General features: G+C 35.0%; 1 protein-coding gene across 1 annotated transcript in view; it reads left to right on the top strand.

Moving 5' to 3' along the window:
• The window catches only part of UGGT2 (UDP-glucose glycoprotein glucosyltransferase 2), a 205,275-nt gene that overhangs the window by 2,992 nt on the left and 187,593 nt on the right, over nt 1–14,690 (top strand). The window contains exon 2 of the mRNA XM_069467087.1: nt 6,860–6,942. Coding sequence (XP_069323188.1) covers nt 6,860–6,942 — 83 coding nt within the window. The remainder of the gene's footprint in view (nt 1–6,859; nt 6,943–14,690) is intronic.

Raw genomic sequence — 14,690 nt, forward strand, 5'->3', positions numbered from 1 at the left:
TTTTCTGGTTTCACGGGTCCACATAAGGAGGAGAATTTTGCCCCAGGATGGATCATACCCAGAGTCTTACCCATACCTGATTTAGATGTTAAGATTTGTAAATATCATCAGCGCTGGTGATACTCACATGAAATTTTGGAGTTAGCATTGATGCTGTAATAGGTTGAGATTTGGAGAATAATAGATTTTGTATGTGGTACATATGTGGATTTGGGGAGGCCAGAGGGTGGCTTGAATGGTGCCCCCTCCAACCAAAGAAAGGTATGTCCACCTCCTAACCTTTGGAATTTCTTGTGTTAACACAGCTAAAACCTTGATTTCAGGTTTTTAGCCTGCAGAACTGTGAGAAAATAAATTTATCTTGCTGAATAGGTTTGGCATGTGATTAATGTGTAAACTCAACCATCTCAGCAGAAGCCCAGTATGGAGATAGGGTTATCCAGGAAGGATCTGTAGAAGATCCTCAGGTAATGGCATGGTAGCCCTAAGATAGTAATATATCATTCTGCTAAAATCCATTTCTCATTTATACCTTATGTGTGGATGTACCATATCGCTCTCTCTTTGCCTGATACTTTCCCTTGACAAAACTAATATCTTTCTATTATGTCCTCATGACATTTGGTCAACACTTCTGTAGTAATTCTTATTATAAAGTATCATGTATGCTAATCTCTACTGTTAAAATGTGAGCTTCAGAGATAAGACTATTTCTTATTCATGTTTGTTTTGCCAAGGGACAGTGCAAAAATAGTAAGTACTCAGTAATGTTAATTCAATGGAAGGGACTTTTTATAAGGTAAAGTATACTTCAAGCTACTATCAGAATTACCTCTACAATATACCTGACCTTTGGAAACTGGTCTGTGCTGGGATAAGCCATATAGGATGCACAGTGTTACTTCATGTGCCTGATTGTTCTGTTGTAAGCAAATCTAAATTATTAGCAGGTCCTTTGTTATATAAACTAAAATCTTTCTCATTATACCTTTTATCTGTTGATCCTGACTTTGTTTCTGAACCAAGTCTGTTTTTTCTGTGTGACAATATAGCAGACTAAAAGCTTATAAGTTCTTCAACCATTGCACTTAAAAAAAAAATATTTTCTAGACTTCATTATTCTGCTCACCTTCAGTTCATGTTTCTCTTAAATCAGAATTTTAGGAAAATTAGAAGTTGGGGAGAATGAGTATGGAAGAGGAAGAATTGAAGAGCATTGAATAGGTTGAAAGAGCTTGGGGGATCAGAACTGAAGACAACTAATATGGGAGTGAATAAGAAATTTCTGAGAATAATTCTTGAAATACAAAAATTTAGCTTTCTTTTTTTTTTTTTTTTTTTTTTTTGAGACAGAGTCTCACTTTGTTGCCCAGGCTAGAGTGAGTGCCGTGGCGTCAGCCTAGCTCACAGCAACCTCAAACTCCTGGGCTCAAGCAATCCTCCTGCCTCAGCCTCCCGAGTAGCTGGGACTACAGGCATGCGCCACTATGCCCGGCTAATTTTTCTGTATATATATTTTTAGTTGTCCATATAATTTTTTTCTATTTTTAGTAGAGATGGGGTCTCGCTCTTGCTCAGGCTGGTCTCGAACTCCTGACCTTGAGCAATCCACCCGCCTCGGCCTCCCAGAGTGCTAGGATTACAGGCGTGAGCCACCGCGCCCGGCCTAGCTTTCTAACAAAAAACTATAAATACACATATTTTCAATTCAGCCTAAAAATTTGAGTGTTTGACTTGAGTATAGTCCCATGATGGGCACTGTGTAGGAAACAAAGATGAATAAGGTATATTGCCTGCCTGAAGAAATTTATAATATAAAATTTTCTGTGGATGATTATAGGCTGATGAGGCTAAGCTCCTGCAATATATATACCTTATACATCCACTGCATTTATTTACACTGGTGTTGGTCTTGCTGAAAATATCTTTGGACTTCTACTTTAATTGCTATCATACTCTTTAGTATTTTGAAAACACCCTTTATAGAAAAAAGAAATTTTTTTTGCTTTGGCATAACTTTTTTGGAAAAACATTGGGAGTCACACATTTTGTAAGGCAAGTGAACAAATTGGAAATGACAGCTTTTTGTTTTTTGGGGTTTTTTTTTTTACCCTTTTAAAGATTTTTTCTTTTTTTAACACTTTTAAAACATAATATCTTACCTTTTGGAAGGTGGGGAACTGGTTTAGATGGTCTCTCAAGGATGTTTCCTCCTTGAAGATTAATGATGAGTTACTGGCAAATTGCCTCTGAAAGAGATTCCAGAAGAGTTCCAAAAGTGCTTAGAGCAGTGGTATACTGAGGGAATGTTTAAGTGAAAACTTTGTTAAGGTGATTGCTTTGAAAGATACAACTTAGATGTATAGATTCTGGTATTTGAAAGAAGTCTTTTAGCTATGGTCACATAGTATATGCACAATAGCTGTTTGGTCAAATTAATTGAGTTTTTAAAAATTTATTTCAGTGGATTAGGGGGTACAAATGGTTTTTTGTTAAACAGATAAATTGTATAGTGGTGAAGGCAGGGCTTCATCCAAATAGTGTACATTGTATCTAATAGGTAATTTTTTAATCCCTCACCCTCCTCCTACCCTATTGCATTTTGAGTCTCCAGTGTCCATTATACTGTTCTGTGTGTCCTTGTGTAGCCATAGTTTAGCTTAAAAGTGAGAACATGTGGCATTTTTTTTTCTGTTTCTGAGATAATTCGCTTAGGATAATGGCCCCAGTTCCATGCAAGTCACTGAAGAAGACATTATTCACTCTTTTTCAGGGCCGAGTAGTATTCCAGGATATATACTCATATATACCACATTTTCTTTATCCACTCATCAGTTGATGTGCACTTACGTTGATTCTGTATCTTTGGAATTATGAATTGTGCTGTGATAAACATACGAGTGCAGGTGTCTTTTTGATACAATGACATCTTTTCCTTTGGGTAGATACCCAGTAGTGGGATTCCTGGATTGAATTGTGGGTTGGCTTTTAGTTATTTGAGGAATTTCCATACTGTTTTCCATAGAGGTTGTACTAATTTACATTCCCACCAACAGTGTATAAACGTTTCCTTTTCGCTGTGTCTGCAACAACATCTATTGTTTTTTTTTTACTTTTTAGTAATGGTCATTCTGACAAAGGTAAGGTGGTATCTCATTGTGGTTTTAATTTGCATTTCCCTGATGATTAGTGATGGTGAGCATTTTTTCATATGTTGGCCGTTTGTCTATCTTCTTTTGAAAAATTTGTGTTCATGTCTTTTGCCCCCTTTTTAATGGGGTTGTTTTTTTCTTGCTGATTTGTCTGAGTTCCTTGTAGATTCTGGATATTAGTCATTTGTCATATGTATAGTTTGCAAATATTTTCTCCCATTCTGTAGCTTGTCTGTTTATCCTGTTGACTATTTTTTTTTTTTTTTTTTTTTTTTTGCTGTGAAGAATCTTTTTAGTTTTAGTCTCATTTATTTATTTTTGTTAGATTTGCTTTTGGAGTCTTAGTCATAAATTCTTTGCCTAGGCCAATGTCCAGAAGAGTTTTTCTTAAGCTTTCTTCTAGAATTTTTATGGTTTCAGGTCTTACATTTAAGTCTTTAATCCATCTTGATTAATGTTTGTGTGTGGTGAGAGATAGGGATCTAGTTTCATTCTTCTGCATGTAGCTATACAATTTTCCCAGCACCATTTTAGGGCTTCCTTTTCTCAGTGTATGTTTTTGTCTGCTTTGTCAAAGATCAGTTGGCTGTAGGTATGTGCTTTTATTTCTGGATTCTCTATTCTGTTTCATTGATCTGTGTGTTCTACTTTTATACCAATACCATGCTGTTTTGATTACTGTATAATTTGAAGTCAGGTAATGTAATGCCTCCAGATTTGTTCTTTTTGCTTAATATTGCTTTGACTTTTCAGACTTTTCTTTGATTCCATATGAAATTTAGGATTGTTTTTTCTAGTTCTATGAAAAATGACCTTGGTGTTTTGATGGGAAGTTGCATCAGATCTGTAAATCACTTTGGGCAATGTGAACATTTTAACAATATTGATTCTTCCAAAAAATGAGCATGGGATGTTTTCCCATTTGTTTGTGTCATCAGTGATTTCTTTCATCAGTGTTTTATAGTTCTTGTAGAGATCTTTCACTTCCTTGGTTAAGTATATTCCTAGGTGTTTTTTTTTTTTTTTTTTTACAGCTGTTGTAAATGGTATTGAGTTCTTGATTTGATTCTTAGCTTGGCTGTTACTAGCTTATAGAAATGCTACTGATTTGTGTATATTAATTTTGTAGACTGAAACTTTACTGAATTCATTTATCAATTCTAGGAGTCTTTTGGAGGAGTCTTTAGGATATTTTAGATATAAGGGCATATCATCAGCAAACACGGACAGTATGACCCCTTCTTTTCCAATTTGGATGTACTTTATTTCATTCTCTTGCCTGATTGCTCTGGCTAGGACTTCCCGTACTATATTGGATAGAAGTGGAGAAAGTAGGCATTCTTACATTGTTCCAGTTCTTAGGGGGAATGCTTTCAACTTTTCCCAATTCGGTGATGTTGGCTGTGGGGTTGTCATATATAGCTTTTATTATTTTGAGGTATAATCTATTCTAAGAGGAACTCTCAAATCTGTACAAATACATGGAAATTAAACAGCCTGCTGCTGAATGGTCTTTGGGTGAAAAATAAATTCAAGATGGAAATCAAAAAATTTTTTGAATTGAGTGACAATGGTGACACAAATTACCCACATCTCTGGGATACTGTAAAAGCAGTGGGTAAGAGGGAAGTTTAGGGCAATAAATACCTATGTCAAATTAACAACGTAAATCACACCTCAACAAACTAGAAAAACAAGAACAAAGCAAACACAAAGGTAGCAAAAGATAAGAGATAACAAAGATCAGAGCAGAACTCAGTGAAATTGAAACAAAAAAATTAATGAAAGAAAATAGTTTTTTTGAAAAGATAACAAAATTGATAAACTACTAGCTACACTTAACAAGAAAAGAAGAGAGAGGATTCACATAATCTCAATCAGAAAAGAAAAAGGAGACATTACAACTGATACCACAGAAATACAAAAGACCATCTGAGACTACAGTGAACACCTTTAGGTACACAAACTAGAAAAGCTAGAGTAAATCAGTAAATTTTTGGAAACACACAACCTCGCAAGCTTGAATCAGGAAGAAATAGAAATCTCTCTCTAACAGACACAGTAAAAAGTAGCAAGATTGAATCAGTAATAAAAAGTTCCAAAAAATAAAACTCAGAAACAGAGAAATTCACAGCCAAATTACACCAGACCTACAAAGAAGAACTGACATTTATCCTACTGAAACTGTTCCAAGAGATTGAGAAGGAGGAAATCCTTCCTAACTCATTCCTTGGAACCAATGTCACCCTGAAAGCCAAGAAATGACACACAAAAACAAAACAAACAACAGACCAGTGTCCCTACTGAACATACATGCAAAAATCTTCAACAAAACACTAGTAAACTGAATCCAATTGCACATCAAAAAAGTAATTTATCATGATCCAAGTAGGTTTCGTCCTAGGAATGCAAGGATGGTTCAACATAAACAAATTAATAAATGTGGTTTACCACATAAACAGAATTTAAAACCATATGATCATCTCAGTAGATGCAGAAAAAAAATTTGATAAAACTCACCACTGCTTCAAGATAAAAACCTTCAACAAACTAGTCATAGAAAGAACATACCTCAAGAAGTTAACTGAGTGTTAAGTGTTGCTCCCTACTTAAGGTTTTGTACTATCCATATCTTTTTCAGGTCATGTTCTATTTAGTGTTTCCCATTGTTTCCTCTGCTTTTATTTTTTTCCTTTAAGTCATTGATTTGGATACCATTAATAGCAGGAGTTGATTTGAAGTTACTTATTGCCTTAAATTCCTATGCTTGTCATGTTTATGTTGAGTTAATCGGTTTTCTCATTTCCTTTTTCCCCATTAGTGACCATCTCAGACTTACGAGACTTATTCTGCATATGTCTTGGATATTCTTAATACTTTCCATTTATATGAAACATTAGTTTAAGTTTACCAAAGCTTAGAGAGAAAGATAAGGTGGGGAATAACAAAGAATCTGTATCATTTCTTTGTTGGCCATTTTTCCCCTGGTGTAAATAGTTAACTCTGATTGTTTTAGATGTCTTGCGTTTTGTTCTCTACAGAACTAAATAATCTTTCATTTATTTCATTATTTCTAAAGGACTTTAAATGGCTTTGACGATTTTTTTCTTACATTCAGTCTGGAAAAGTGGAACCTTCTTTGGGCTTTAAGGCCAAAGATCTAGTGCAGTGCACCAATTTCATATTAATTTTTTAACTAAGGTTTTTTTCTGCTTTCAATAATAAAAAAGATTGCCTATACAAATAAGTAGTTAAATAAAAATAATAGATAAAATGATTTTTATAAAGTGTTTATAGAGCCAATTTTTGTTTATGGAAAAAAGGCAGTCTATTTTTTTTTACATTTTACCTGTATATAATGTTCTCCATTACCACTGGGTTATATTTCTCAAGGAGACTTCATATGGAAAGATAAACTAAATTATCCACTTTTTAATTTTTGCTAATAATAAGGAAAAGCCAAAAGTAATTTTTCATGCAGTCTTTTCCTGACATGATTATATGCTTCTAGTTGAGAATACCTCAGGGAAGTCTTATTAATTTATTCCCTTTCCGTGTTACAGTAAATGGAAGTCAGTAATTTGACATTAATTTTTGTAGGTTTCTGTTTTGCTTTAAGATATAATTTGGTTCTATAATATAGTTTATATTATCTAAACCATTTTTCATTTTCATATATTAACTGATTACTTTTATTTTTATAATAGTGAATTTATGGCAGAAGAAAGTAATGAAAAATTTTGGCAGTTTTTGGAAACTGTACAAGAATTAGCAATTTATAAGCAAACAGGTAGGTGATGTGCAAATTTTAACTTGTAAGATTTGTATTTATGTGCACACATTTGATATGTTTGTTTTTAATGGTAATGGTTAAGTATGAATGCTTAATTGGGTTAGTAAATCTGAACATTAAATTTGAAAAGATGTTTTAATGGAGACCATTCTAAGCATCCATTTCCAAAAATATAAGGCCTTAATACTTTATTATGAGAACACTCATATAATTAATGTTTGGATAATGTGTTGTAATCAAGAAGAAATCAAAATTGTTGAGTTACAGATTTCTTTTTACCTAGATTTCTTTGAAGTAGTATTCGTTTTGCATCTAGTAATAGTACTATTTTTCTTTTTTTTAATAGACTTTATTTTTTAGAGCAGTTTTAAGTTCATGGCAAAATTGAACAGAAATTATAGAGATTTTCCATATACTCCCTGCCCCCACACATGAGTAGCCTTCCTCACTATCAACATCCCCCACTAATGTGGTACATTTGTTATAATTGATGAACCTACATTGACAGATCATTATTTCCCGAAGTCCATAGTTTACATTAGGGTTCACTTTTGGTATTGTACGTTCTAAGTTTAGACACATTTCTAGTGACATGTATATTGCATTTTTATTGCCAAAATCCTTTTACTCTTAAACTATTAAAGAGATTTTTTAGTACTTAACTTCAAAAGTCAGGTGACCAATATGCTTTTATTTTACTATCTATAAAATAGAGTCAGTAGTCCCTGCTTTTATATGTATATGAGAGTATATATTTGTATGCATACTCACATATGTATATCTTCCTCACAATTGACAAGTGTTTATTAATGTGTTTCATAGGAAAGGTCAATAGATTAAAGGTATTGAAGTTAGGTTGTAGCAGCAGAGGCTAAAGGGTTAGTTATTCTACTGAAAGATTATTTCCTGTCTCTACAGAGAGTAGAGTAGATGACATAAACATGGAATTTCTTAAGAGTGAAATCGTTAGCCATTTGGGCATAGAGAAATCTTTTTACTGTGGGTGATTAAATGGTTTATGATTTTATTCCTGAGTGTAAATGTAAGATAAAAAATAGATTCAGATGTTTTAAGTGTTCATTTGCTGGAGCCTGTTTGGCTCAGGTGGCTTTGAAGTTCAGCAGTTTTATGATTTCACAAGATAAATTTTTAAAAATAAAGGGATCAGACATGCCTTTTATGACATTTTAAACTGAAATATTTCCAAAAAGAAGTAATTTTCCCTTTCAAAACTTTTCCTGAAAAGCTTCATTATTTAATAATCTTTATTTTTTAGTCATAAGAGATGCTAGGCACTGCTTTAGATGCTGGGAATACAAAGATGAATAAATGTGATCTATGTTCTCAGGACTTCATAATATGAAGGAGACAGCAAAACAATAAAGTATATATATTAGATGATAAGAGCTTTAATAGGAGTACGCATAACATGAAAATATATAACAAAGGCACCCAATCAGTACTTCAGAGAAAACAGGACAGAATTTCCAGCGGTCAGCAGTGGAGTTGTGTTTGAATGCTAGGATTTAGCCAGGTGGTAGGGAAGGTAGAAAAGGCAGAAGTAGAAGGTATGGAGGACCTTTGATCACTTAGTTATCTTTACTTTCAAATCATTAGGAAATTACTGTTTGTCTTTTTATTTGTCCTAGTAATTTTAGTTTTGGTAATTGAGGTAAAAATAGGCTAGATTAATATATCTGGTTTTCATGATAGTTAAAAAACCTAACACCAAGTTTTTTGGCTTCTAAAATCCTCAGTATATCTATCCCAAATCTGTTGTTCTCAGTACATGCTTTATGGTCTTATTCAGTGCTATTTTTAATTGAAGAAACAATCTTAAAAATTGCTCTTGTAAATTTTGAACTCTTATTTTAAGTTGCTTAGATATGTCATCATATTTTATATCTAAATGAAACAACATACCTGGGCAATTTGGTGGTAGATCATTAACAAGTTGGAATATAAGAGTTTAGGAGTCCCTAAACTCTTCTTCAAGCGTAAGTTGTAAGAGGTATTTCAGGTGTGTATTTCAGGGTTGAATCTAAAATAAGTTGTATTAAAGTAAGAATTACACTGAAAGTATAATACTGTTGAATTTATTTGTAATGGTAAGAGTCTAATGCATATGTGATACTATTGCTGACCTTGTTAAGACTGGAAAAGAACGATATAAATGAGAAATTACATATATTAACTATCAAATTTTACTGAATTTGTTTTCCACTTATCCTAGAAGAAACATTTTTCAATCCTTAGTTACTTATAATTTCGTAGGTTGTTGAATCTCCATGAGACCCTCTAAATACTCTTTACTGAAGAATAATTCCAGTGATCCACTTGCCTTAAAAAAATTGTAAATATTAAATGTTTAACTTTCTGAATTCAAATACTAGTTTCATACCATTTAATGGGAACACTTTATATTATGTGCCTGCAAACTAAGACCATTTAAACATTGAATTACCTGTCTTAAAAAATTTTTATATGGTTCTGTCAGTTTTGTATTTATTGATGTGTCAGGATTCAAGTGGCATAATATTAACCTAAATAGTTTTTTGTGGTGAGTTAGAAATGTCAGCCGAAATTTATCTGACTTCAAAATCCCTGTTTATTTTTACTTCTCCATGTGCTCAGCATATAAGAATGTCGTTTTCCAAGTCCTTGAAGATTTTAACAGTTTCTATATAAATAAAGTTGCTCATATATTTTAATGGAAAACATTTTCAGAGAATGTTATTACTTTCTTAGTGACTTGTATCCAAGAACCAGGTTTGGGGTAGGAAGATAATTGGAGTTTGACTGTGTCACATTTGAAATGCTTGTGGAATATGCAAAATGTAGTTATCCAGTAAGCTGACATATGAGTGAGAGATTTAGGTAAAAAAAATTCTAGGATAAAGGGTAGGATTTGGAAATTATCAACATAAAGAGGGTAATTGAAGTTTTAGGGAGAAGCCATAGAATGAGAATAAAATAGGGTCAAAGGGCAGAACCCTGAGAAGACAAGTGTTTAAGGGATGACTAGAGGAAGAACACACAATAGAGACCAAGGAAGAGTATCCATAGAGGTAGGTAAAAACCTGGGAAGTGTGAGATCATGAAAGTCAGGAGAATATTAAATGGTAAGTGATTGATCTCATTAAATAGTGTAGACAGAGCAAGTAGTATTATTGTGCACCTTCTTTTTTTTTTTTTTTTTCTTTTTGAGTTAGTATTTCAGTCTGTTGCTCAGGCTACAGTGCAGTGGCATCATCGTAGCTCACTGCAACCTCAAACTCCTGGGCTCAAGTGATCCTCCTGCCTCAACATCCCAGGTAGCTGGGGTTGCAGATGTGAGCCACCATGCCCAGCTAGCACCTGCTACTTTTAACAAAAGAAAAATTATTAATGGCTTTGGTGTGAGAGCCATTTCACTGGTGTAGTAATCAAGACTGCAGTAAGTTAAGGTGTGAGTAGAGGTTGAGGAACTAGAGATAAGTATTGTTAAGTCTTTCAAGATGTTTGACTAGGAAGGGAATAAGATAAATTAGTATCTGGCATGTTCACCAGCTAACCTACTGCTTTTTTTTAAATATGAGAGAGTTATGTATATTAGGTGCTAATAGACAAACATCGAGTAAAAGGTGAGGTTAAAGGTAAAGATTTTGAAAAGACAAAATAATTATCAGCAGATTAGTTGGTGAGCATGGATTTAATTATTTAGAAACATCAACTAACATAGCCCATTGTATACATTTCATAATAGAGATGATCTTGCTAGTTATACATAAGTTACAGAAGTTTACTTTCTATAAACTCCTGAATCCTATATCCATCACTACCTAAGGGACAACCTTGACAGTGACCTTGCAAAATTTTTTATCTTTTATCAGGTACAACTCAAATTTATGTTGACTATCTTCTCTGTTTCCATGGGTGACCAGTCCCCTTTTGACTGATGTAGGCATATTTTAGTTGTGTTATGACATTAATTTTGTTATTTTCTTGTTGGCCTTGTAGCTGTTATGTCTTTATGTTTTTAAAGATTGCATTTCTAATATGTTCTTTGTTAATCTTTTCTGCTGAAGATTAATCTTATTTGCATTATTTTTTGATTTTTGGAGGAAAATTCATAACTCTCAAGTTCTGAGAAATCACCTATAGCTTGTTTTTAGAAGTAGGAGTGAAAGCATGCCTGTTCTCATATGTCAACTATTTGAAATTACTGCATTAAGAAAATAACTGCATAGAATGACAGAACCTATTCATGCATAATATTTATTAAACATTAATTCAAGACATTTATTGAATGGTTGTTTTGTATTCCAACAGTGGAAATGTATAGTTAAAAAGCTAGAAAAGATCCCTGCCTTCACAGTTTATAACCTAATGGGAAGGACAGATTTAAACAATTATACAACGAATTTTTAGTTACACCTTGAGACTAGATCTAGGATGGTATAGAGCTCACTCTTAGACTTTGGGCTGCAATTTCTCCAATTATTTCTTGCTTATATAAAGTTTGATGTCCAGTTGATACCTCATAAATAACTCTTGAAGTAATGGCCCTTGAGTTCTTCACATACATAATTATTTGTGTGTGAATTCCATAGTTGTGATTTATTTATTTTATTTTATTTTATTTTTTATTTATTTATTTATTTATTTTGAGACAGAGTCTCACTCTGTTGCCCAGGCTAGAGTGAGTGCCGTGGCGTCAGCCTAGCTCACAGCAACCTCAAACTCTTGAGCTCAAAGGATCCTCCTGTCTCAGCCTCCCGAGTAGCTGGGACTACAGGCATGTGCCACCATGCCCAGCTAATTTTTTCTCTATATATATATTTTTAGCTGTCCATATAATTTCTTTCTATTTTTAGTAGAGACGAGGGTCTTGCTCTTGCTCAGGCTGGTCTCGAACTCCTGAGCTCAAACGATCCACCCACCTTGGCCTCCCAGAGTGCTAGGATTACAGGCGTGAGCCACCGCGCCCGGCCAGTCATAGTTGTGATTTTTAAGTTTAGAGTCCTGTGGTTTTACTAGAAAATGTTGCAGTGCTGACCATTCTATTAAATACATCTTTTTCATAGATATGTAGATTCATTGCTCTTTTTAATTATGGAGAGTTTTCTTGGATTATGGTTTTCTGTAATTATTCTATTCTATTCGCTTGATTTTCTGCCTCAGGGGCTACAAGTATACACATTATAGATATCTTTTGCCTGACTTGTGTGTCTTTCATTTACTCTTGTTTTTCCCCTTTTCTTCTTTTTATTTCTGTTTCATTTTCTTCACTTTTCCTCTGCATATTCTGTATTTGTCCTCTGTTTTCCATGGTGCCTACTTACCTTTGTGTTACTTCTAATTAGTCTACATTTTCTAGTATTTTTTTTCTTTCTGCTTTTTTCCAGAGCTGTTTTCATCTCTCTCTCTTGTTTTGGTCATTTCATTTCTGAGCTTTTTGTCAAGAATTGTGAAAAGGCTGAGATTTTTACCCTTCTCGCTCGTTTAAAACTTAACTTGCCATAGTTTCAGGGATCAGACCACATGATACTCTTAGATTGTAGCTGACAGACTTCATAACTGACCAAGGGAAATCTCCTGAGTGGGTCATGGCTCCCTTCTATTGCAATAAACTCTGAGACTTTTTAATGTCATCTTTGAAAGGATCTAAAACTGGCATGAGGGACAGTAGAAGGAATTTAGTTATAAGATGCTAGCAAGACGTTGTTTGGGCAGATGTTTTTGAACTTATTTTCCAGTTCTTGGCCTATAACTCTCTCTTCATTTTCTCTTCATTAACAGGCAACAAAATGGAAGACTACTCATTGCCTGATTGACCATAGAGTTTTGTCAGTATTGCTATTCATTCCCAAGGACTTCCTCCATTTGTGTTAATTGGACCATAGGATCGGGTCTTTTGTTCTCCAGAAATTCATATATCTGTCAGCATTCCATTTTTGTTGTCAAATCTGGAAAGTACTATGAAGGATCTGAGCTTTTCCCCTACTTGCAAAGCTAACAGATTAGTTTCATGGATGCTAACAGTAGACTTGAGGCCCCTGGATCAGAGTTAAAATACTTTATTACTTACTTACATCAAAAACAAAACCACAGTCTCCACGTATTTGTGCTGGTTCCCTGAGCTCCAGTTCCCACAGGACAATGTGGAGGGCCAAGTAACACCTGCACCCTGAATAGGTTGTAGTAAAGAGAGGAACTGAGAGTCAAAGGCCCAGCACTTTTGGAGCAAGTAGTAAACATTGTTGCAGTCAGCAAATAATCCAGTTTCCCACACCACCCCCAAAATGTCTCCTTCCAGTCAAAACATCTTTTTCCTTTTCTCAGAAAGTGTTTCTATTGTTACAGTCTGGTTTCAACCATGCTGCTTTTGTCATCCCATTTCACATCGGGGAACCCTGATCCTTAGGGAACTACTCTGCATCTACCCCAACTCTGCTCTTTTGTGTGAGAAGTTTGTATCAGTTGGTAACCCAGTGCCAAGATGTAGAGGTGAAGAAATTACTAGAGAATGTCCAGGGGCCAACTTATGGATGCCTATACCAAAGGGACTCCAGAGCTGTCCTGTTGTTACCTTACCACCTCTGGCTGTCCCTGGAATGGTTTTACAGTTTTCTGACACAATGGCTACAGTGCAGATAATAATTACACCCAGGGAAGTACAGAGAAAAGAAAAGGGCACAGAAAGTTAATTCTTTCCCTGCTTATCCCCATTAGTGCTACCAAGCCGCCTTCAGCTCTGGGCTGTAATACTTTCTGCCCTCTTCCATTCAAGTGATCTCTGTCTCCCCAGGGATGTTCTGTGGAGAGTTTTAAAATTAAATTCCAGGATCCATCCCTCTTCTTTATGTCTTTGGGATCTTTGGAGATGGATTTAGAGGAGGGAACCAGCAGCTCAGGTTAGTTTGTTCCAGTTCCAGACAAGATGCCATTACTCTTGAAGGTCTGGTTCAAATTCAGTCTTCTAAAGCAGCGGTCCCCAACCTTTTTGACACCGGGGACTGATTTCTGGTTTTGTGGAAGACAGTTTTTCCATGGATGGGGATTGGGAGGCACACCGCTGCCTCGGCTCTGCCTCAGATCATCAGGCATTGGATTCTCCTGAGGAGCCCACAACCAGGATCCCTCTCATGCACAGTTTGCAGTGGGGTTTGCACTCCTATGGGGGTCTGATGCTGCTGATGATCTGATGGGAGGCAGGGCTTGCGTGGTGATACAAGCCATGGGAAGCAGCTGTGGGTGCAGGTGAGGCTTCACTCCCTAGCCAGTGACTCGCCTGCTGCGGTGTGGGCGGGTTGGGGTTGGGGGTGGGGCTGGGGACAACAGTCCTAAAGTATTCTGGACGTACTAATTACACTTGGCCATCCACACTAAAACTGAGTAGAATTTATTCACATATGTACTTTAGAATTTATTAAGAATCATATTATTTAACTTTTTGTGTTATTAATCTCCTTTTAAAGTATAGGCAGGGCCAATATCTTGTCCTTGTATTATAACTCCACAACCTTGGAATGAATTAGTCTAAAAGATTGTCATTTCCAAGTAGATTTTAATTGAAAGATTAGTTCACTTGGTCTCATGTTGATTGCTTGGACATTACTGGAAGATCCAAAATGAAGTTAATAATAGAGCAAAGATCTTGATTTTTCAATTTTTCTCTAACACTGTCCATAACCAAACTTAAGATGTGATTATGTGACATTAAGTTAGCTTTGCAGTAAGGGATGTGCCAGTGTGTTGGATAT

This window comes from Eulemur rufifrons, chromosome 4, assembly GCF_041146395.1.
Source record: "Eulemur rufifrons isolate Redbay chromosome 4, OSU_ERuf_1, whole genome shotgun sequence".
Taxonomy (NCBI): domain Eukaryota; kingdom Metazoa; phylum Chordata; class Mammalia; order Primates; family Lemuridae; genus Eulemur; species Eulemur rufifrons.